Consider the following 23,741-nt stretch of genomic DNA (forward strand, 5'->3'; position numbering starts at 1 on the left):
ACCAGAGGCACTGACAGTAGGAAAAAAATTCTTGGAATTGTTGAGGCGAGACTGTAAAATGGTGGTTTAAGGAATCCATTTTTTATGTTTTATTTATCCATTTATTTATTGGATGGAGTCTCATTCTATCGCCTAGGCTGGAGTGCAGTGGCACGATTTCGGCTCACTGACCTCCACCTCCTGGATTCAAGTGATTCTCCTGCCTCAGCCTTCTGAGTAGCTGGTATTACAGACGCCTATGACCACACCTGGCTAATTTTTGTGTTTTTAGTAGAGACATGGTTTCACCATGTTGGCCAGGCTGGTCTCGAACTCCTGACCTCAAAGGATCCGCTTGCCTTGACCTCCCAAAGTGGTAGGATTATAGGTGTGAGCCACCATGCCTGGCCATTTTATTTTATTTTTTTTGAGACCCGGTCTCCCCCTGTCACCCAGGCTGGAGTGCAGTGGAACAATCATGGTTCACTGCAGCCTCAACCTCCCAGAATTGATTGATCCACCTGCCTCAGCCTCCCAAGTAGTAGCTGGGACTGCAGGCACATGCCACCAAGCCTTGGCTAATTTTTGTATTTTTTGTAGAGATGGGGGCCTCCCTTTGTTTCCCAGGCTGTTCTTACGCTCCTGGACTCAAGCAATCCCACCTCAGCTTCCCATAGTGCTGGGACTACAGGCATCAGGAATCCTTCTTTAAAACAAATCTTACATAAAAGTCCAGTCCCGTGACAGGTGAAAGCTGAGCTGCTGTGGCTGAAGTAGGGGTAAGGCACCCAGAGCCCCAAGTGCCTGTTTCCTGAGTCCCCTGATCAAGCTTCTCTCTTCCCTCTAGTTAGCAGCTGCAGCCAAATGAAGGGCAAAGGCTAGCTGTACGCCAAAACCTTACCTATAATAACAGTAATACCTATAATAACCGTGGCACATGTCTATATTACTCCGTACCTGTGATATGTATGTGCCGTTTATTTACTATGTTTGTTTATTTATTTGTTTATTTATTTATTTATTTTTTTGAGATGGAGTCTTGCTCTGTCACCCAGGCTGGGGTGCAGTGGTGCGGTCTCGCCTTACTTGCAGCCTCCACCTCCTGGGTTCAATCAATTCTCCTGCCTCAGCCTCCTGAATAGCTGGAATTACAGGCACCCACCACCACACCACACCCAACTAATTTTTGTATTTTTAGCAGAGACAGGGTTTCACCATGTTGGCCAGGCTGCTTAACTCCTGACCTCAAATGATCCACCTGCCTCAGTCTCCCAAAGTGCTGGGATTACAGGCATGAGCCACTGCACCTGGCCAGGAATGTATTTACTATGTAAAGATTCATACTTTGCAGATATTATCTTATTTCATCCATACAGCTATGACCTTCAAAGGTAGGTCAATGCTATACCATCATTTCCTTCTCTTTTTTGTGTGTGTTTGTTTTGAGACAGGGTCTCACTGTGTTTCCCAGGCCGGTGTACAGTGGTGTAGTCACAGCTCACTGAAACCTCCACCTCCCCAGGCTCAGGTGATCCTCCCACCTCAGTCCCCTGAGTATCTGGAACTACAGGCATGCACTACCATGCCCAGCTAATTTTTGTATTTCTTGTAGAGGTGAAGTCTCACTATGTTGCACAGGCTGGTCTCAAGAAATCCACCTGCCTCAGCCTCCCAAAGTGCTGGGTTTACAATAAGCCACCATGCCAAGCCCCATTTCCACTTTATACATGAAAATTAAGTAGTTTTCACTGGGTTACAAGCTAGTCCATGGCAGAGCTGGATGGAATTCTTCTTAATTCTGATTCGAAAACTTCCAAAATGGTGATGTGGTTCCTTTATGGATCTGGAAACCTGCAGTCTCACTGATGTCAAACTTGTTATATTTAAATAAACTAAGACTTTATTCATCAACATATAGACCTGTCTCCCATGCTATTATATTCTAGTAATTCTGTTAATAATACTAAGTAAAATTAAGATATGTTCTGCCAATTTCTGTCAGAGAACAGCCAGAATTCACTGGTTAATAACAAAAAAGGGGTCCAGGTCTATAAGTGCCTCTGTCATCTTTCAGATCTTTACCTCTCTCTCGTCTCTTTTTTTCTAGTTAGCCGCTATCACCAAATTAAGGGCAAAAGGCCAGATTCTTACAAAAACAAACCCAAACAACATTAAGAAGAAGCAAAAGGACCCTCAGGACATCCTGGAGGTGAAGGAACGTGTAGAAAAAAACACCACGTTTTCTTCTCAAGGTACTGCAGTTTCACAGTTAACAGTGGGAAAGAGAAACTGTTTCTAAGGGAAATATGTTCTAAACCCAAACCAGCACCCAGGTGTCAAGTAATTACTTCCATTTCCTCCTGTATAGAATACCTAAATAGAATTTATACAGGTGGAACTGATTTTTTTTTTTTGGGGGGACAGAACCTTGCTCTGTTGCCAGGCTGAAGTGCAGTGGTGCAGTCTCGGCTCACTGCAGCCTCCGCCTCCTGGGTTCAAGCGATCCTCCTGCCTCAGCCTCACGAGTAGCTGGGACTATAAGCGCATGCCACCATGCCCAGCTAATGTTTTGTATTTTTAGTATTGATGGGGTTTCACCATGTTGGCCAAGATGGTCTCAATCTCTTGACCTCGTGATCCGCCCGCCTTGGCCTCCCAAAGTGCTGGGATTACATGCGTGAGCTGGAACTGATTTTTTTATAATCACATTAAATTGGAATAAAATTGGGCACAATTTGAATACTTGGGAATAGGATTGTTCATTGGATCTTTGTACATATATATTAGCATAAAGATTTGCTTTGACAGGACTAGAATTCCTTTGTTTAAATTGCCGTATCTTTAAAACTCTGAAGTTGGCAATATCATTTTAAGGTAATTGTCAACATTATTTAACGTTGTTGTTATCTGTTATCATAGTCAGCTGCCTATTTGAAGGTAAAAAAGAGATTCTAATTTAGTGGTCAAATCTGCCACCACCCCACATTCTAGGCTTACTTAGCTTCTTGGCACACCTCTGAGAGCTTTTCCCTGCTGGGACCAGCTGAGGTAGATCAAGTTTGAAGGGCTGGTAGGCAGAGGAAGAGGGAGTGGAAGGGGGTGGAGTCGATGAGGCACACTGGCTTTGTGAAATTTCTTGGTCACTGCTGATGTTTATTCCTCGTGCCCTAGCTGAGGATGAACTGGAGCCTGCCAGGAAAAAACGGAGAGAACAACTTGCCTACCTGGAATCTGAGGAATTTCAGAAAATCCTAAAAGCAAAATCAAAACACACAGGCATCCTGAAAGAGGTAAGAGCCCAAAAGCTCAAGGATCGTGTTGATGTCCGATGTCCTTCAAAGCCAAGGTGCTTAGCTGTAGGACCAAGAATCTGTTGTTTGTTTTGTTTTGTTTTTCTGAGATGGAGTCTCAGTCTGTGGCCCAGGCTGGAGTGCAGTGGTGCAATCTCGGCTCACTGCAACCTCTGCCTCCCAGGTTCAAGCGATTCTCCTGCCTCAGCCTCCCGAGTAGCTGGGATTACAGGCATCCGCCAGCACGCCAAGCAGATTTTTGTATTTTTAGTAGAGGCGGAGTTTCACCATGCTGGCCAGGCTGATCTCTAACTCCTGACCTCAAGCGATCCTCCTGCCTTGGCCTCCCAAAATGCTGGAATTACAGGCGTGAGCCACCATGCCTGTGCCCAGCCAAGAATTTGTTTTTTACATAAATCTAGAGGTAGGTATATATCAGTTTGTTTGAAGAACAGGAGAATTTCTAATAGATTTTAGCTTTGTCCTTGTCTCTTTACTGAAGAATATAATTTGATTTAACATGACTTAAATAGATATCAATATTATAAAAATGTTTGCATTTGGTTATGGCTGTGAAATTATGTTTAAATGGCTCTACACTGCTGCTATTTTCTGCCTTGCAATATGCAAAGACAGTTTTCCCATTCCAGTATTTTTATATTGGCATTTCAAATACTCTAAATCAATAGTTAACCCTGTCATGCCCAAGGACCCTTTTTAATAACAAGTATTTTGTATTGCTTCCTTATCTTGAAATAAAATTCATAGATAATATGAATTACCTATATTAGTCATTTCGAAAAATCAATAAATATCCTAATGCAAAGAAGAAAAAATGAAAATTTTATGATAAAGATACAGATTTCATTATGGATTCGTAAATGCAGGGGCAGAACTAGCTTAGGGGAAATAATAAAGTCGTCAGAGGCTTGGGCTTACCAGTATAAATGAGCCAGAAATGGAGACTCACATAGGTTTGTGTCTTGGTAAATAGCGTGGACCTATTTCTTTGACAATGTAGGATTTTTGCTTCAGGGGTTGGAGGGGTCTCTGTATGTTCTCCAATCTGGTCTTGAACTCCTGGGCTCAAGCAATTCTCATACCTCGGTCTCCTGAATAGCTAGGACTAGATAATGTACTTTCGGCGGGGAGTTGGGGAGGTTTTGTTTTTTTGAGACAAGGTCTTGTTCTGTCCCCCAGGCTGGAGTGCAGTGGCGCGATCAGAGCTCACTGCAGCCTCGAACTCCTGGGCTCAAGTGATGCTCCCGCCTTAGCCTCGCAAGTAGCTGGGGCTACAGGTACATCACCATGACTGGCTTTTTTTTTTTTTTTTTTTTTTTTGAGACAGTGTCTCACTCTGTCGCCAGGCTGGAGTGCAATGGCGTGATCTCGGCTCACTGCAACATCTTCGGCTCACTGAGTCTTCCGGGCTCAGGCGATTCTCCCACCTTAGCCTCCCGAGCAGCTGGGACTATAGGCGCCCGCCACCACGCTTGGCTAATTTTTATATTTTTAATAGAGATGGGTTTTCACCATGTTGGCCAGGATGGCCTCAATCTCTTGACCTGGTGATCTGCCCGCCTCGGCCTCCCAAAGTGTTGGGATTACAGGCGTGAGCCACCACGCCCGGCCAACTGGCTAATTTTTTTTAATTAATTTTTTTTTTTACAGACAGGGTTTATCTATGTTGCCCAGGCTGGATGGTGTGTGTGTGTGTGTGTGTGTGTGTGTGTAAGTAAATAATCCTGAGAAACCAAAGTACCATTGTCCCTCAGTATACACAGGAGTCTAGTTTTACTGTTGGAGTAGTCGACAGAGGTTAAAACCATGCACAAATATTGTAGGGTTGTGTAGAAAGCTGTTACATTCTAGGGTTTTAATCAGGTTCCCCATCCACACAGATGTCTCATAGAGCACACAGAAGCCAGGCAGGAGGAGAAGCAATCGTTGGTTGTGTCGGTGACTGTTGCATGCATTGCAGACAGTGCAGCACCCCTGGTCCCTGCTCGCCGCAGAGGTAGCAATCATTGCGATGACAAAGAAAGTACTCCCACCAATTTTCAAAATATCCCCATTCAGTATCACTACTCCGAATGATCTGCTCTTCCTTCGGTTAACACATAACTAACGAGACAATTCTGCATCATATCTTTTCACTGGACTTGAAACTCGGGAGAGATGCCAGAGCTGACTCTGCAGCCTGCAGAGTTGAGCTCCTCGCCTCTGTGGCATCCGAGGCCCCGGGCCCTCCTGCCTGTGGAGCAACGCTAACCCCATCACTGCACCCACATTCTGCCACAAGGATCTCTGCCCTCAGGGCTGTTCGCTGATGTTCCGTGCACCCAGGAAACTCACCAGTTGGGGCCTGGAGTACATTGTGTATGTGGAGTCTGTATTAGAACTGTAGAAATAACTGCCTTTGGGCACACACTTGACATAATAATACTGTCACGTTAGAGTGTTTATTTGTATTTGGTGCTTTAAAAATCACCAAATGGGCCAGGTGCTCACGCCTGTAATCCTAGCTCTTTGGCAGGCCAAGGCAGGTGGATCACCTGAGGTCAGGAGTTTGAAACCAGCCTGGCCAACAGGGCGAAACCCCATCTCTACTGAAAATCCAAAAATTTAGCTGGGCATCGTGGCGGGCACCTGTAGTCCCCGCTACTCAGGAGGCTGGTGCAAGAGAATCACTTGAACCCAGGAGGTGGAGGTTGCAGTATGGTAGAGGTTGCACCACTGCACTCTAGCCTAGGTGACAGCGAGACTCCATCTCAAAAATAAAATAAAATTAAAATAAAAATCACCAAATGCTTTCATGTCCCTTTGCATATTATGAGGTCATTTCTATGCATCGTCATCTTTTGCTTTGCAGCTCATCGAGGTACTGTCCAGAGCCCTCTCACACTTAGCCTGCCTCTTCGGTTCTGTTCTGTTTTGATTATGATCAGCTGAGTCATTTGAATAATCATGAAGTTACTCTTACTGCGCTGCCTGAGCACATACTGGATTTAATGCCAGGTCTTCCGTATGCCCTGTCATTCCAGGCCGAGGCTGAGCTGCAGGAGCGCTACTTTGAGCCACTGGTGAAAAAAGAACAAATGGAAGAAAAGATGAGAAACATCAGAGAAGTGAAATGCCGTGTCGTGACATGCAAGACGGTGGGTGAAGGCGGGGGCTGCAGCAACCCATGGGCCCTGTATGGTGCTTTTGTGACTCGGCAGCACATGGAGAACCTGTGCGATCTGGGGCCCTATCTCGTGATGTGTCAGTTAATTAGGCTGGAAAGCAAAGGGCGCAGGTGGCGCAGGACCAGGCTTCCTGCCTGACCTGACTGCTGTGCTCTGCAAAGGGGATTCTTCTCTCATTTGACCAGAGCCCCCATCTCTTTCCCTGGACCACTGGGTCCATGTGGTTCTGACTGCTCTTTCTCAGGTTCTGGCATATCCTCACTCAGCATTCTCAGGCCTTGGGACCATGGTTGAACCCCTTGGCCTCTCATGTTATGATCCACCACTGCTTTCCTACTCCTGGCTGAACCTGCTCTGTTGAGTCTCAAGACAGAGTGTGCATTATATCATCATCAGTGTTTGCAGAATTTTTATCATAAATCTCTTAGAAAATTCTAAGTCCTCTATTCCTCAACATTGATTAAAAATGGGAAGAAAGGATTGGGTGCGATGGCTCACGCCTGGAATCGCAGCACTTTGGGAGGCCAAGGCAGGAGGATCACTTGAGGCCAGGAGTTTGAGACCAACCTGGGCAACACTGTGAGACCCCATCTCAACAAAAAATAAATTAGCCAGGTGTGGTGGTGCACACCTGTGGCTCCAGCTATTTGGGAGGCTGAGGCAGGAAGATCACTTGAGCCTAGGAATCCAAAGCTGCAGTGAGCTGTGATCACACCACTGCACCCTAGCCTGGGCAACAGAGCGAGATTCTATCTCAAAAAGAAAAAAGAGAAGAAAGAAGAAAGCTCTTGGTGAACACCATTACCATTTGTTCCCGCGATCCCTTCGTGGCACATCGGCCTACTTAATAAACCTGGAGAAGACGTGGGAGGGGCGTAGCTTACCAAGTGCACTTTTCTCTGTCTTACTCCTTTTAACAGTTTAGCTCTCCTGTGTATTTGAGGGTCAGCTCCGAATCAGCTACCACCAAAAGTAGGACTTCCTTGAGAAAGTTTCTATCTTGGAGCATAAGTAAAGATGATTCTTTTAAACATAGTTTTGAGAAGACAGGAAACACACACCCACCATTGCATTTCACCTCAGATGGCAGCTCTTACTCCGACGCAGCGGTGGACCTGCAGCGGAGCTGGTGGGTTGTCTCCCGTTGCCACCGTAACAGATGATCACAGATGAGGTGGCCTAACACAGTGCACATTTTTTGTTATTTTATTATTTATTTATTTATTTTGAGACAGTCTTACTCTGTCACCCAGCTTGGAGTGCAGTGGCATGATCTTGGCTCACTGCAACCTCTGCCTCTCATTCAAGCGATTCTCGTGTCTCAGCCTTCCAAGGGCACACACCACACTTGGCTGGGATTTTCACTAAAATCAGGATCTGCCTGCCTCGGCCTCCCAAAGTGCTGGGATTACAAGCATGAGCCACCGTGCCCGGCCTCACAGTGCACATTTATTATCTCTTGTGTGGGTCAGAAGTCTGTGGGTCTTGCTGGTCTAAAATCAGGGTGTAGCCAGGGCCGGGTTTCCTGCAGACGGGGCTGCTGTAAGGGAGAATCATCTTGCCCAGCTTCTGAGTCGCTGCATCCTTGCCTGTCCTCACTTCCTCAACACAGCCAGCGTCTGCGGGTTGAGCTCTCACATTCCAGCCCTGAGCACCTCTTCCACGTTTAAGGGTCCTTGTGATTCCATTGGGCCCACCCAGATCATCCAGGACAATCTCCCTATCCATTAGCAACCTGAATTTCACCTGCAGCCTTGATTTGCCCTTTACCCTGGACCAGCACACACTTGCAGTTTTGGGGAGTAGGCTGTGCATATCTTTAGGGGGCCATTGTCATGCCAGCCTTGGGCTCACCACTCTGCTCTGCACTTTGTGAGCTTGCCCAAGTCTCGAGTTATTGATCAAACTCAGTGTAATTCCCAGAAGTTACATCGCTCTCTCCCGCACATGTTTTGCTGCTTACTCACCATTTCTCATTCTCTTCGGTCCTTTTGAGGATCGAAATTAAAAGGGAATTCCTTAATCTCTCTGTCTTGGCTTTGCTGTTAATGAAATAGGGAGTAAGAATAAGCCTATATATCCTTTTTATAGATCATAGAAGAAAATGAAAGAGCTGCTGATTAGTCTTTCTAAATAGATCCCAAGCCTCTGCATCCTATTTAAGCAAAGGGCCATAATGACTCTAGCACAGACTGACGGAAGCTATTTAGGGGTTTACAGTACTTTTCCTCTCCTGCCCTTGCTATTGTCATCATGGAACATGTTACACAATACCAGAAAGTTATTGTGTACTTTGTGCCTGACCAGAAATTGGGCCAAACATGAGAAACAGTGGTATCAGTGTGAGGGAGTCAGGTAATCACACGGGTCCCTGTAGCAAGAGGCGAAGGTGGCCCAGTCCCCTAGCAAGGGCCCAGGTGGTGATGAGAGACCAGGTGGTCATGGAGCAGATTGCCCTGACTGCAGCTGAGCATTTGTCCTCAAAAGCTCTTCACCGGCGGTGTGGGTTTTTTGTTGCTCTATGCAGTGCGCCTATACCCACTTCAAGCTGCTGGAGACCTGCGTCAGTGAGCAGCACGAATACCACTGGCATGACGGCGTGAAGAGGTTTTTCAAGTGTCCCTGTGGAAACAGAAGCATCTCCTTGGACAGACTCCCGAACAAGCACTGCAGGTATGAGAATCACCTCGAGCTTTTTGTCCCACGTGGGGATTTTCATCTCTTTTTCCAGAGTCTGTGATTCTGTTCCCTTGGAACATTGGATAATCATTCCATGCCTTCCTATAGCGCCAGGCTACCCTTGGGACTCAAGTTGTTAACTGAAATCCCTGGAAGGAAGGGACCCTGCCCTTTCACTGCTGTCCCCAACACCTAATGTAGTGCCTGGCCCATAGGGGGTCCTCAGAAGTGTTTGTTGAATAAATAAGTGAAGAATCATAGGGTGGGGTGGTCAACATGTATGTGTTTATTGGGGGCTAGGATGCACATAACATTTTTTTCCTCTCTCCAAAGAGTTATTTGATCATTTTATATGTCTTTAGCTTGTGAGGGCTGCTGTTCTTCAGTATCCAAGGGGCATTGGTCCCAGGACAGCACTCTTCCCGCAGGCTACCAAAATCTGTGGATGCTCAAGTCTCTGATATAAAATAGTGTCATATTTGCATATAATGTGCACATATCCTTCCATATACTTTAAATCATCTCTAGATTACTTATAATAACCTAACACAGCCAGGTGCGGTGGCACACGCGTGTAATCCCAGCACTTTGCGAGGTTGAGGTGGGCAGCTCACGAGGTCAGGAGATCGAGACTATCCTGGCTAACACGGTAAAACCCAGTCTCTACTAAAAATACAAAAAAAAATTACCCAGGCCTGGTGGCGGGCACCTGTAGTCACAGCTACTCAGGAGGCTGAGGCAGGAGAATGGCGTGAACCCGGGAGGCGGAGCTTGCAGTAAGCACAGATCCCTCCACTGCACTCCAGCCTGAGCAATAGAGTGAGACCCTGTCTCAAAAAAAAAAAAAAAAAAAAAAAACCTAATACAATGTAAATGCTGCAAATAGTTGTTATATTGTTTTTTATTGTGTTTTTTTTTATTGTGCTTCATATATATGTATATTTGTTTTGTTTTTTAATTTGTATAAATTTAAGGGGCACAGGTGCAATTTTGTTACCTGGATAGTTTGTGTAGTGGTAAAGTCGGGGCTTTTAGTGGAGCCATCACCTGAAATAATGTACACTGTACCTGTTAGGTAATTTCTCCTCCCTCACCCCCTCCCACCCTTCAGTGTCTATTATTCCACCTTCTGTGTCTTTGCATACACATGTTAGCTCCCATTTGTAAGTGGGTACATGCAGTATTTGACTTTCTGTTTCTGAGTTTTTTCACTTAGGATAATGTTGCCATTATCCTAAGTGAAAACTGTTGCCAACATGCTCCAGCATCCGTGTTGCTATAAAAAACATGACTTCATTCTTTGTTATGGCTGAGCAGTATTCCATGGTGTATATGTACCACATTTTCTTTATCCAGTCATCTCTTGATGGGCATTTCGGTTGATTCCATGTCTTTGCTATTGTGACTAGTGCTGCGATAAACATACGTGAGCAGAAATCAGTATACCAATTTCTTTTTCTTTGGGTAGATACCTAGTAGTGGGATTGCTGGATTGAATGGTAGTCTTATTTTTAGTTCTTTGAGAAATCTTCATATGTTTTCTGTACGAGGTTGTGCTAATTTGCATTCCCACCAGTGTGAATGCTCCCTTTTCACCACATCCATGCCAGCATTTGGTTATTTTTTGCCTTTTTAATAATAGCCATTCTGACTGGTGTAAGATGGTATCTCTGAGGATGAGTGTTTTTCCGAATACTTTTGACCCACAGATGCGGTGGTTGAACCCACAGGTGTGGAGGGCTGACTGTGTGTTGTAAGGGTCTTTTGTTTCTCTTTTTACTTTTTGGGACAACGTCAGATACGGAGGCAGAGTTGCCGTGTTTGACAGTCAAGGGACATCATTCGCATAGAATATGACGGTGGCATCTCCAGAGCTGGGTTAAGGAACCCTCCTTGGTGCAGCACGCCGCCATCGCGGGTCCATCCAGTGCCCTCCCCGGCTCATTCATGTTCTCTTATTACCCCTTCTCCCTCCATCCCATCCCTTCACACCATCCTCAGCCATTCTCAGATGGTTGCTGTGATCCTCTTGTTAGTTTTCTTGTGAACGTGTACTGCTTGCTATGCAGCCATATTTATTTTGCGTACGTGGTACAGAATTATATGTCTCATTTGATTTCGTTTCTCACTCGGCTCTGTGTTTGTAGGATGCGTCTGTGTTCATCGCGCCTGCTGTTCCTAACTGATGACCGTGCCCATGGCAACACCCGTCACATTTCACCCGCGGGCACCCCATGCCCTCCCCACACGTGTCCTCTTGCCTCGGCACCTCAGTGCTTTCACCTCAGTGGGTTCTTATTCCTGTCAAGAGCTCTCACTGGGATGGTATCACTGCCTTTTTGTGTGCTTGCTTATTTTCATTTGTTGTTTACTTCTGGAGTTCATACTTCACTCTCACTTCAGGTTCTCCCGGGTCGATCCAGAGATCCTAGGGAGGGAGCCAGGAACCCGGGCCAGTTCATCACTTTACCAGGAGGTGGCTTGCCAATTTTTCACACTCTAGATTATAATTTTTTAAGTAGTTATTTATATATTGATACTTCTTTCCAAAATACATGACTAAAAATGTCATTATAGTAAGAGCTTATGGAAAACGTTAGAAAAATCAAAAAAATTCTGTTCATTAAGTACAGGGCACAAATGGAAGGGCACGATGCCTTTCAGCCTCCAGATGGCACTGTGATTGTAAGAACCATGCTTTTTCTGGACTTTTTGTCAGTTGCTTTTTTTTTTTTTTTTTTTTAATTTTTTTCTTCTTTTTTTGAGACAGGGTCTCACTCTGTCCTGCAGGCTGGAGTGCAGTGCCATGATTATAGCCTATTGCAGCCTTGAACTCATGGACTCAAGCGATCCGCCTGCCTTTGACTCCTGAGTAGCTGGGACTACAGGTGTGCACCACCACACCCAGCTAATTTTTTAAATTTACTTTTTTTTAATAGAGACAGTGTCTCACTCTGTTGTCCAGGCTGGTTTCAAACTCCTGGACTCTGGTGGGCTCAGCTGACCAAAGTGCTGGGATTACAGGTGTGAGCCACATGCTTGGCTAGTTCTTTATCTAGAGCAGAAGTCAGCACACATTGCCTATAAAATGTCAGTGGTGAATATATTAGGCTTTGTGGGCCACACAGCTCTGCTGGTGCAGCCTGAAAGCATCCATAGATAATACACGGGCAACTGGGCACGGCTGTGTTCAAATAAAACTTTATTTATAAAAACTAGCGATGTGCTGGATTGGGGTTGTAGTTTGCTGACTCCTGACTAGAATAGTGATTTCTTTTTTCTCACAATTTTATCATTGATCTACTGATAGGCTACCAGAGTTCTCTCCATTGATACTGAATCAGTCTCTAGAGGTGGAAGGTGATGGTTGGGAGGCTGTAAGGGCTATGGCCACTGGCATGCCACCTTTCAGGGCAGGAATTGTGATACGGTTTGGCTGTGTCCCCACCCCAAATCTCATCTTGAATTGTAGCTCCCATAATTCCCACAAGTTGTGAGAGGGACTCAGTGGGAGGTAATTGAATCATGGGGCAGGTCTTTCCCGGGCTGTTCTCATGATAACAAATAAGTCTCATGAGATATGATGGTTTTATAAAGGAGAGTTCCCCTGCACACGCTGTCTTGCCTGCTGCCATGTAAGACATGCCTTTGCTTGTCCTTCATCTTCCACCGTGATTGTGAGGCCTCCCCAGCCACGTGGAACTGAGTCCATTAAACTTCTTTTCTTTATAAATTACTCAGTCTTGGGTATGTCTTTGTTAGCAGCGTGAGAACAGACTAATACGAGTAGACTCTAAGCTAGGTAAGGGGAAGGAGAGACAGGCAGAGCATCCGCACCCCACCCCAACCCTCTAAAATCCAAGGGAGCTGGCAGACATACTTCCTTGGCTTTGTTATATGTCTTCTCTCTTTCTCTCTCTTTTTCCCAGAGTAAACTTCGTAGGAAATAAGTTTTCACCATAGTGTTCACATCCCTTCTCAGGGTGGAAGTCACCCACCATGTTAAAAACAAGAGCAAGAAGGGCTGGACTTGGTGGCTCATGCCTGTAATCCTAGCACTTTGGGAGGCTGAGGCAGATGGAACACTTGAGCCCAGGAGTTCAAGACCAGCCTGGGCAACATAGTGAGACTCCCCATCTCTACAGAAATTTAAAAATTAGCTGGGCATGGTAGTGCACACCTTTGGTCCCAGCTACTCAATAGGCTGAGGCAGGAGGATCACTTGATCCCTGAAGATCAAGGCTGCTGCAGTGTGCTGTGATCGTACTGCTGCACTCCAGCCTGGGCCACAGAGTGAACCCTGTCTCTAAAAAAATAAAAACAAAACAATAGTCCCTGGGCCCTTTGAATAAAAAGAAAGTAAAGAGGCCGGGCACGGTGGCTCACGCCTGTAATCCCAGCACTTTGAGAGGCTGAGACGGGCAGATCACTTGTGCCCAGGAGTTTGAGGCCAGCATGGGCAACGTGGCAAAACCCCATCTCCAAAAAAAGACAAGAAAGTGAGTAAAGGCTTTTGGGTTATAAAGAGAAAGGGAGAAGGATGATCCAGACTAGAAAGACTTTTCCTTTCTTAGCTCAACCTTTCTGCTTCAAAAAAAGAGGAGGAAGGGGCCAAACATAGATTATCCTGCACCAGAGGGCCAGCTCCATAAATCTGAGTCTCATCTCAACCACCATTGGTTGTAAAAATCAAGGATGCGTTCATTACCTGCAGCACATGGATCCCTGTGGTACCATCATTTGAAACTCCATCTCTGAAGGCTCTAGCTTTGTAAGGACCTACAGACCACTTCCCAAGTCATTGCAAGTTTAGTTTTAGTCACATTTGAGCATAACCTCAGATTTGGCATACAATACAAATGTCACCTCGAACAGCTTCTCCTTGAATGGGGGGCCCATCTCCCCAGGTGCAGTGAGCATCGTCGTCTTTACATGTGTGAGCCTACACCACCCTGCTGAGTCAATCCGTCTTGTCTATTTCAGTAACTGTGGCCTCTACAAATGGGAACGGGATGGAATGCTAAAGGTATGCCATTTGCCTACTAATTTTTGACTCCTTTTAGTGACCCATGCTAATAATGTTGAACCATCTCCTATTAAAATATTTTCATTTTTCTAGGAAAAGACTGGTCCAAAGATAGGAGGAGAAACTCTGTTACCAAGAGGAGAAGAACATGCCAAATTTCTGAATAGCCTTAAATAACCCGAACTTCAGACATTTTCCCACAGCCTTCCTGGCCTCCTGTGACTCTGGAAAGCAAAGGATTGGCTCTGTATCGTCCATTGGTTCCTGATTGACGCCGTCAAAAACAAATGCTTGTTAAGCCCGTAAGCTTTGCCTACTTAGTTTCTGCCATTGGGTTGGTGTGACACCACATTTAACGTTGACATTTAAGTGGAAAACCAAGATATCATTGTCTTTTCTAAGCTCAGTGAATGATTGCATTACTTCATGCCCCAAAACTGGAAGGTGAACAGAGAGCTATGTTTCGTATCTTTTGATTATAGAGTGTTCACTTCTTTGTCATAATAAAATTCTAGTGTTTATATGAACACCCAGAGGCAAAAGAATTAATTTAGCTTAACTCTCACTCCAGGTAACTCTCACTCTGGGCTTCAGTTTTCTCATCTGTAAAATCAGGAAGATTTGGACTAAGTGATCCTGAAATGTATTTTTTAGCACTGGATTTCTACAAATAATAAAACTTTTTCCCATCTAGATAATTGTGATCACTGCCTTTAATATAGTCTTGATGTACAGATATTAAAAGCCAGATTTCTTCATTCCATTCTGTTATCTCTGTTTTACTCCTTGAAACTGATCAAGTCACTGAACCACTTTGCATTTCAATTTATATACAGAGAGAGAAAGAAGGCTCTCTGCTCTTGCATTATTGTGGAGCCCTGTGATAGAAATATGTAAAATCTCATTTTATTTTTTTAAATTTTTAAATTTAAGACAGGGTCTCGCTCTGTCACCCAGGCTGGAGTGCGGTAGTGCGATCACGGCTCACTGCAGCCTCGGCTTCCCTGGGCTCAAGTGATCCTCCCACCTCAGTCTCCCAAAAACTAGGAGTACAGGCGTGCGTGACTAAGCCCAGCTAATTTTTGTATTTTTTGTAGAGGTGGAGTTTTGCCATGTTGCTCAGGCTGGTCTCAAACTCCTGAGCACTAGCAATCTGCCCACCTCTGTTTCAAAAAAAAAAGAATGAAAGGGCAAACCTTGTGCAAATTACCACAGCAAAGGTTTCATTCAGGAGATTCTTCGGTCTGGGCAACCTGTTTTTCCAAATATCATTTGACCTAAGTGAATGTTGATACCAGCTAGAGATTGGGTAAATTGGTTGAATTATTTTATTGAAGCCTGAGTTCTAGCTAAAAGTAATTTAGGTTTCCCCTAAGATGTTATTATGTTAGGGACATAACGCTTTTGGGAGGTTGTTGTGGGAGATGGTTGATTTAGGTTTTCAAAAGCCAGAAATAAAATTTACATGCCTTAGATTTCATAAAACTTTGCTCTAATTGGGTGGAAGGTGCTGTATCTAACTCGTATTCCTCCTAAGGGTATGTCCTAGTAACTGTTCTTTTAGGAGTATACTTCTGCTTTATAGAAGGTTGCTTTTCTTTTTAATTTTTTCTAACAAAGAAAAGAATAAAGTATTTATTAATAAGAACCAGAAAGCACTTGAAACTGATGTTTTTAATGACTCATTTAGGGTAGATTTATTTATCTCATTAACTTAAAACAGCGGCGTGTATGAAATAGGTCACAACTACACAGAACTTGAACACCAGGTTGGTGTCTGAGCAATCCCGTTCTTCTGGGAAAAACTATGGTCTTGTTTGAACAGAGGGTATCATTGCAGTCAGTATTCACTTGTATATTGTTTTATAAGTTGTATAATGTGCTTGTAAAGGCTGAGGGTGAGCGGTATCTGGATGCCTTTTTACAATTTGATTTTAACTTTTAAAATAAATTTAAAACATAATTGTCACTTCTTAGTTTTGCTCAATCTTGGGGGACTTTGCTTTGAGGTACTCTGTGCATGTGCTTTCTTAACATATTTGGGGATGAGAAGCGGTTGGTAGGGTAGAGTAGGGAAACTTGTTATTTTATTTTACTTATTTTTTTGAGACAGAGTCTTGCTCTATCACCCGGGCTGGAGTGCAGTGGCACAATCTTGGCTCACTGCAACCTCCACCTCACGGGCTCAAGCAATCCTCCCACTTCAGCCTCCCAAGTAGATGGGACCACAGGCGTGTGCCACCACGCCTGGCTAATTTTTTTTTTTTTCTTTTTTGAGACGGAGTTTTGCTCTTTTTGCCCAGGCTGGAGTACAATGGTGCAAACTTGGCTCACCGTGACCTCCACCTCCACCTCCACCTCCACCTCCCGGGTTCAAGCAATTCTCCTGCCTCAGCCTCCCTAGTAGCTAGGATTACAGGCATGTGCCACCACCCCAGCTAACTTTGTATTTTTAGTAGAGACGGGGTTTCTCCATGTTGGTCAGGCTGGTCTTGAACTCCTGACCTCAGTGATCTGCCCGCCTCAGTCTCCCAAAGTGCTGGCATTACAGGTATGAGCCACCGCGCCTGACCAATCTTTGTATTTTTAATAGAGAAGGGTTTTCACCATGTTGCCCAGGCTGGTCTTAAACTCTTGGCCTCAAGTCATCCACCTGCCTCGGTCTCCCAAAGTGCTGGGATTATAGGCATGAGCCACTGTGCTCAGTCTAATCCTATCTTCCTTATCAACCTTTGTGAAATGCTTTCATGCAAATCCAACATGTGTTTTATTTTTCTTAACCTGTCATTGGTAACATAGGGATTAAATGTGTAATCACAAGCCACTGGAACAGGTAAGTACACAGTGATCTGAACTGGCAAACAAAAAATAAATTTTCCCTTTCCAAACATCAAAAGGAAATCGGAAGTATTTTAGATACCAACCATCCTGAATAGCAAATGAGGAACTTCTGAATAATGGGTGTGGAATTTTCCCCAAAGGGAACTTCAACATTCAAAGCTTCAGGGGACTGATGGGTAACAAAGTTGACAGGAAGAGATTGCATGGATTGAGTTTCTGTGTAAAAGCTGACAAAGACAGAAGTAACGCTTGATGTTTGTAGCAGGTGAAATTATACCTAATGACATTTTAGAAAATCTGGAGCACAAATCTGTTTGCATAAGTATATCTCTAGTAGCAACCCATTAGGTGTAAAATAGATTTCTCTGATCCCATGGCTAGAGATCTGGAACTATCACAGCTCTCAAGAACGATGGGTGAAATCTGGCTGGGCACGGTGGCTCATGCCTGTCATCCAGCATTTTAGGAGGTCGAGGCAGGTGGATCACCTGAGGTCAGGAATTGGAGACCAGCCTGACCAATGTGGTGAAACCCCGTCTCTACTGAACATACAAAAATTAGCTGGGCATGGTGGTGCACACCTGTAAGTTGGTTAAGTGATTTGGAAATAAGATCTGAAACAGAATTGGAACCAAGTCTGTGGGAACGTTGCTTGACCAAGACTTCTATAGTGGGTTTTTGTTTTGTTTTGTTTTTGTTTTTTGTTTTTTGTTTTTTTCAGAGTCTTGCTGTGTTACCCAGGCTGGAGTGCAGTAGCACAATCTTGGTTCACTGCAACCTCTGCCTCCCAGGTTCAAGCAGTCCTCCTGCCTCATCCCCCCTAGTAGCTGGGATTACAGACGTGTATAGTGGTATTTTTTAAATCGACTGTATCAAAGTATAAATTTCATACAGTAAAAGGCACATATCTTAGGCGTGCAGTTGGCTACATTTAGACAAATGTGTACATCTGCATGACCACACCACAAGATACAAGACATTGTCATCATTCCAAAAGGTCTCTGTCTCTTCCCAGCCCAAGCCCCAGCCAATCGCTCATCTATTTTCTATGACTATCGTGTAGATTTGTCTTTCCTAGAGTTTCATATACATGGAGTCATACAGGACACACTTTTTTTTTTGAGACGGAGTCTCACTCTGCCGCCCAGGCTGGAGTGCAGTGGCTGGATCTCAGCTCACTGCAAGCTCCGCCTCCCGGGTTCACGCCATTCTCCTGCCTCAGCCTCCCGAGTAGCTGGGACTACAGGCGCCGCCACCTCGCCCGGCTAGTTTTTTGTATTTTTAAAGTAGAGACGGGGTTTCACCGTGTCAGCCAGGATGGTCTCGATCTCCTGACCTCGTGATCCGCCCGTCTCGGCCTCCCAAAGTGCTGGGATTACAGGCTTGAGCCACCGCGCCCGGCCCATACAGGACACACTTTGTCTTCTTTCACTGGGCATAGTATTTGCAATTCATGTTTCATGGATCCATAGTTTATTGTATTGTATGAATATGCCCCAGAATTTATTCACCTCTTAGTATTTGGGTTGGATTTCCAGTTTGGGGGTGTCCTGAATAAAGCTGCTATAAATACTCAGGTATAAGTCTTTCTGAGTATATGTTTTTGTTTCTCTTGGCTAAATATCTAGGAATGGAATTTCTAGGTTATGTGTTAAGTATATCTTAGCTTTGTAAGAAACTGCCAGACTATTTTCCAACACGGTTGTACCATTTTCCACACTAACTAGTAATATACGAGAGTTCCATTTACCTAACTTCCCCACCAATACCTTTTTCATTTTCATCATTCTGATAAATGCTGGGTCTGTCCCACAGACCCTGGCTGAGCGATGGATGAAAGGAGTACTGAGACACAGGTATGCAGTGTAAAAACAGCTAGGGGGCTGCCAGGCTCTGGGGGCCAAAGTGCAGCAGCGAGAAGCTGGAGCTGTTTGCTTTTATTCAGTGCAGACATAATGCAGAAAGCCTGGAGCAAACACAGTCTGCGGGTAATTAACATTTACTGTTTCACTTTCAAGGAACATTGTGTGCCTGATCAAAGGTGGTCAACATAAGTAAACAAGCCTGTTTAAGATAAATTCCCCTACACTCCCTTGTACCTACTCCTTGCCCTCTGCCTCAGGGTTAGAGAACAGTTGCCTTCAGCTATTCTCCCCTGAAGCTTTGCAGAGCCTTCTGCCCTTTTGGAAAGCCTGTTTCTTTTCCTGTAGTTTCTGCCACAACTCTGACTGATCTCCTACAGATAGATGTGTAGTAGAATCTCATGATTTTAATTTGCATTTCCCTAATGACCAATAGTATCAAGCATCTTTTCATGTGCTATTGACCATTTGATATCTTTTGTGGTAAACTAACAGGTTTTTCTGCCTTTTGGGAATAGGAATATCTCCTTTTCTTGGACTGTGCAGATACTGCGATTTTTAACCTGCATCAAGCAAGCCCATTGGCACCATTTTCCCAGCAACATGTGCTCTCATTGTGTAGCTGTCACATATTAGTAATTTTCACAATGTTTCACACTTTTTCATCATTATTATATCTGTTATGGTGATCTGTGATCAATGATCTTTGACGTTACTATTGTAATTGTTTTGGGGTGCCAGGAACTGTGCACATGTAGGTGGCAAACTGAATCGACAAATGTGTATACTGACTGTTCCATCGACCAACCATTCCCCCATTTCTCTCCCCTCCTCAAGTCTCCCTATTGCCTGAGATACAACAATATTGAAATTAGTCCAATTAGTAACCCTACAATGGCCTCTAGGTGTTCAAGTGAAAGAGTCTTGCATCTCTCACTTTAAATCAAAATCTGAAAGTGATTAGGCTTGGTCAGGAAGGCAGGTTGAAAGCTGAGATAGCCTTAAAGCCACGCCTCTTGCACCAGTTAGCCAAGGTGTGTATGCAAAGGAAGAGTTCTTGAAGGAAATTAAAAGTGCTACTCTAGTGAACACACAAATGATCAGAAAGTGAAACCGTCTTATTGATGATATGGAGAAAGTTTTAGTGATTTGAGTGGAAGATAAGGCCCTAACTTTCTTCAATTCTGTGAAGGCTAAGAGAGGTGAAGAAGCTGCAGAAGAAAAGTTGGAAGCTAGCAGAGGTTGGCTCATGAGATTTGATGAAGATGCTGTCTCCATGATATAAAAGTGCAAGGTGAACAGCAAGTGTAATATAGAAGCTGCAGCAAATTATTCAGAAGATCTATCTAAGATTATTGATCATGGTGGCTAAGTAAACTTTTTTTTTTTGAGACTGAGTCTTGTTCTGTCACCCAGGCTAGAATGCTGAGTGGTGCAATCTCAGCTCACTGCAACCCCTGCCTCCCAGGCTCAAGCGATTCTCCTGCCTCAGCCTCCCAAGTGGCTGGGACTACAGGTGCACACCACCATGCCCAGCTAATCTTTTGTGTTTTTAGTAGAGATAGAGTTTCACCATGTTGGCCAGGCTGGTCTCAAACTCCTGACCTCAGGTGTTCCGCCCGCCTCGGCCTCGCGCAGTGCTCGGATTACAGGTGTGAGCCACCGCGCCCGGCCCACTAAACAGATTTTTAGTGTATACAAAACAGCCTTCTGTTCGAAGAAGATGCCATCTAGGACTTTGATAGCTAAAAAGAAGCCAATGCCTGTTTTCAAAGGACAGGCTGACTCTCCTGTTAGAGACTAAGACCACTGGTGACTACAAGTTGAAGTCAATACTCTTTTTTTTTTTTTTTTTTTTTGAGACGGAGTCTCACTCTGTCACCCAGGCTGGAGTGCAGTGGCCGGATCTCAGCTCACTGCAAGCTCCGCCTCCCGGGTTCATGCCATTCTCCTGCCTCAGCCTCCCGCCTAGCTGTGACTATAGGCGCCCACCACCTCGCCCGGCTAGTTTTTTTTTTTTTTTTTTTTTTTGTATTTTTTAGTAGAGACGGGGTTTCACCATGTTAACCAGGATGGTCTCGATCTCCTGACCTCGTGATCTGCCCGTCTCGGCCTCCCAGAGTGCTGGGATTACAGGCTTGAGCCACCGCGCCCGGCCCGAAGTCAATACTCATTTACTCTTCCCCAAATCCTAGAACCTGTAAGAAGATTTATGCTAAATCTACTCTGTGCTCTATAAATGGAAAAGTAAAGCCCAGATTGGAGCACATCTGGTTTATGGAATACATTAAGCCCACTGTAGAGACCTCTTGCTCAGAAAAAGATTCCTTTCAAAGTATCACAGCTTGTTGACAATACACCTGGTCATCCAAGAGCTCTGACAGAGACGTACGAAGAGAGTAATGTTTTCATGCCTGCTAACACAGCCTCCATTCTGCAACCCATGGATCGAGAAGTCATTTCGACTTTCAGGTCTTATTTTTATTACTCATTTTTTTCTTTTCTTTTTCTTTTTGATGGAGTCTTACTCTATCACCCAGGCTGGAGTGCAGTGGCGTGATTTTGGCTCACTGCAACCTCTGCCTCCCAGGTTCAAGTGATTCTCCTGCCTCAGCCTCCCGAGTAGCTGGGATTACAGACACCCACCGACACTCCCGGCTAATTTTTGTGTTTTTAGGGGAGACTGTTTCACCATGTTAGCCAGACTGGTCTGGAACTCCTGACCTCAAGTGATCCACCTGCCTCGGCCTCCCAGAGTGTTGGGATTACAGGTGTGAGCCACCACACCCCGGCCACATCTGCAGTGACTTTCTAAAGGACATGCTGTACTATTTTTTCCAATAATGATTTCAGGATACCATTCTAATTGTGTAAATCACTTTAGTTTAAAAGTTCTGTCTCTAGCAGTTAAGGGATTTGTCCATAAGGAAATTTGTTAAATATGAATGTTCTAGTCTACAACTGATGACTTTGATATACTCCGTGATCTTACAATGTATTAACACTTTTTAAAAAAGTTTTGCCACTTTCCATATTATCTTGACTTTTCTAATTAAAAATAGTTTGAATACACATGGTTTAAAATGTTTAAAGGACAGAGGAATACAATACAAAATATAAATATAGAATATCTTGTCCCTCAGTGCCCTTCCATTCTGTACTGAGTGCATGAAAAATTACAATTTAGAACATGAGCTAATAAAATCATAAGCTAGTACTCCAGACCTCAGTGCCTCGGAGGAATGGGATTATCATTTTTATTTCTGCAAGTCTTTAACTTGGGGGTTTACACACTAAATGATCCAGACTCACTAGTGTGTTATTTGAGACTCGAAAGTATTATTAGTGTCTAAACTAATGAGACATTATCTAGAAAAATGTTCACCTTTGTTTGCGTGTGAAATCAGGGTTCTTTTCAGACATGTCTCCTTCAAACATTTCCATTGCCATTCCTGTAGGAAGGTTTTTTTTTCCTTTTTTTTTTTTTGGAAAGCTTTACAAAAACTGCTTAACTATAAATTAACTATACAGGTTTTTATTCGTGGTAGAAAGTTGGTTTAATAGGTAAACCAGGCCAGGCGCGGTGGCTCATGCGTGTAATCCCAGCACTTTGGGAGGGCAAGGCAGGCGGATCACAAGGTCAGGTGATGGAGACCATCCTGGCTAACACGGTGAAACCTCATCTCTACTAAAAATACAAAAAAATTAGCCGGGCATGGTGGTGGACGTCTGTAGTCCCAGCTACTCAGGAGGCTGAGGCAGGAGAATGGTGTGAACCCGGGAGGTGGAGCTTGCGGTGAGCCGAGATTGCACCACTGCACTCCAGCCTGGGCAACAGAGCAAGACTCCATCTAAAAAAAAAAAAAAAAAAAAAAGGGAAACCAACTGGCATTAAACCAGGCATGGCATCCAACCAGGACAGTTTTGGTTTTGTGTGAATACAGTGCAACCTCCCTGGTGTCACTGGCTGAACAGCCTTCAGGGCTGACTCAGGATCTGAGCTAGGAGCAGGCTGAGCTTGCACTCCTGCCCAAAAACATCACTGGTCAAAAATAAGGACCCTAGAACTTAAAGTATAATAAAAAATAAATAAAAATAAAAATGGTCAGCACAATGTTCCTGGCAGAAAAATAAATAAATAAATAATAAAAATGGAAAAAAGTTTACATACATAGATGTGTACGGATCATGCGAAGAAAACTCAAGACAATGGTGATAATGGTTTCTTTCTGGAGACCCAGTAGGGACTACCTTTCTACTATATTCCTTTCTGTTCTTTAAAAATGTTAAACCATGGGTGTGCATTACCTGTTAGACTATTTTTAATTTTAAAAAGCCAAGATAATGTGAAAAGTGAAGAAAACATTTTTAAACATTTATAATTTTAAACATTACAAGATCACAAAGTATATCAGAATTCTCAATTGTAGACTAGAACATTTATATTTAACCAATTTGTTTTTAGAGAAATCCCTTAAAGGCTAGAGACATTTTTTTAGAGACAGGGTCTTACTCTCTTGCCCATTCTGAAGTGCAGTGGTGTCATATAGCTCACTATACCCTCAACCTACTGGGCTCAAGCAATCCTCCCACCTCAGTCTCCCGAGTAGCTGGAACTACAGGCATGTGCCACCATGCCCAACTAATTTTTAATTTTTTTTTGTAGAGATGAGATCTCACTACGTTGCCCAGGCCGGTCTCAAACTCCTGGGCTCAAGCAACACTCCCACCTTAGCCTCCCAAAGTACTGGGATTACAGGTGTGACTCACCATGCCCAGCCTGAACTTTTAAATTATGAAAAACTTCCCAAAGAATTAGAACATAATTGGCAGAAAATGAATTAGAAATAAAATAACCCAACTCAATGTAACTGAT

At 44.1% G+C, this 23,741-nt stretch overlaps 1 protein-coding gene across 3 annotated transcripts in view; it reads left to right on the forward strand.

The window, feature by feature from the left end:
- MCM10 (minichromosome maintenance 10 replication initiation factor) overlaps positions 1-23,741 on the forward strand; it is a 61,295-nt gene that overhangs the window by 35,974 nt on the left and 1,580 nt on the right. For 2 of the 3 annotated variants that reach the window (XM_050803209.1, XM_050803210.1), the window contains exons 15-20: positions 2,087-2,231; positions 3,151-3,269; positions 6,314-6,427; positions 8,985-9,130; positions 14,120-14,162; positions 14,256-14,927. In XM_050803209.1, the coding sequence (XP_050659166.1) occupies positions 2,087-2,231; positions 3,151-3,269; positions 6,314-6,427; positions 8,985-9,130; positions 14,120-14,162; positions 14,256-14,339 (651 nt within the window). In that variant the 3' untranslated portion in view covers positions 14,340-14,927. Of the gene's footprint in view, positions 1-2,086; positions 2,232-3,150; positions 3,270-6,313; positions 6,428-8,984; positions 9,131-14,119; positions 14,163-14,255; positions 14,928-23,741 lie in introns of those variants that run through there. The other variant, XM_050803211.1, reaches the window with a different exon arrangement.

This window comes from Macaca thibetana, chromosome 9, assembly GCF_024542745.1.
Source record: "Macaca thibetana thibetana isolate TM-01 chromosome 9, ASM2454274v1, whole genome shotgun sequence".
Classification (NCBI taxonomy): domain Eukaryota; kingdom Metazoa; phylum Chordata; class Mammalia; order Primates; family Cercopithecidae; genus Macaca; species Macaca thibetana.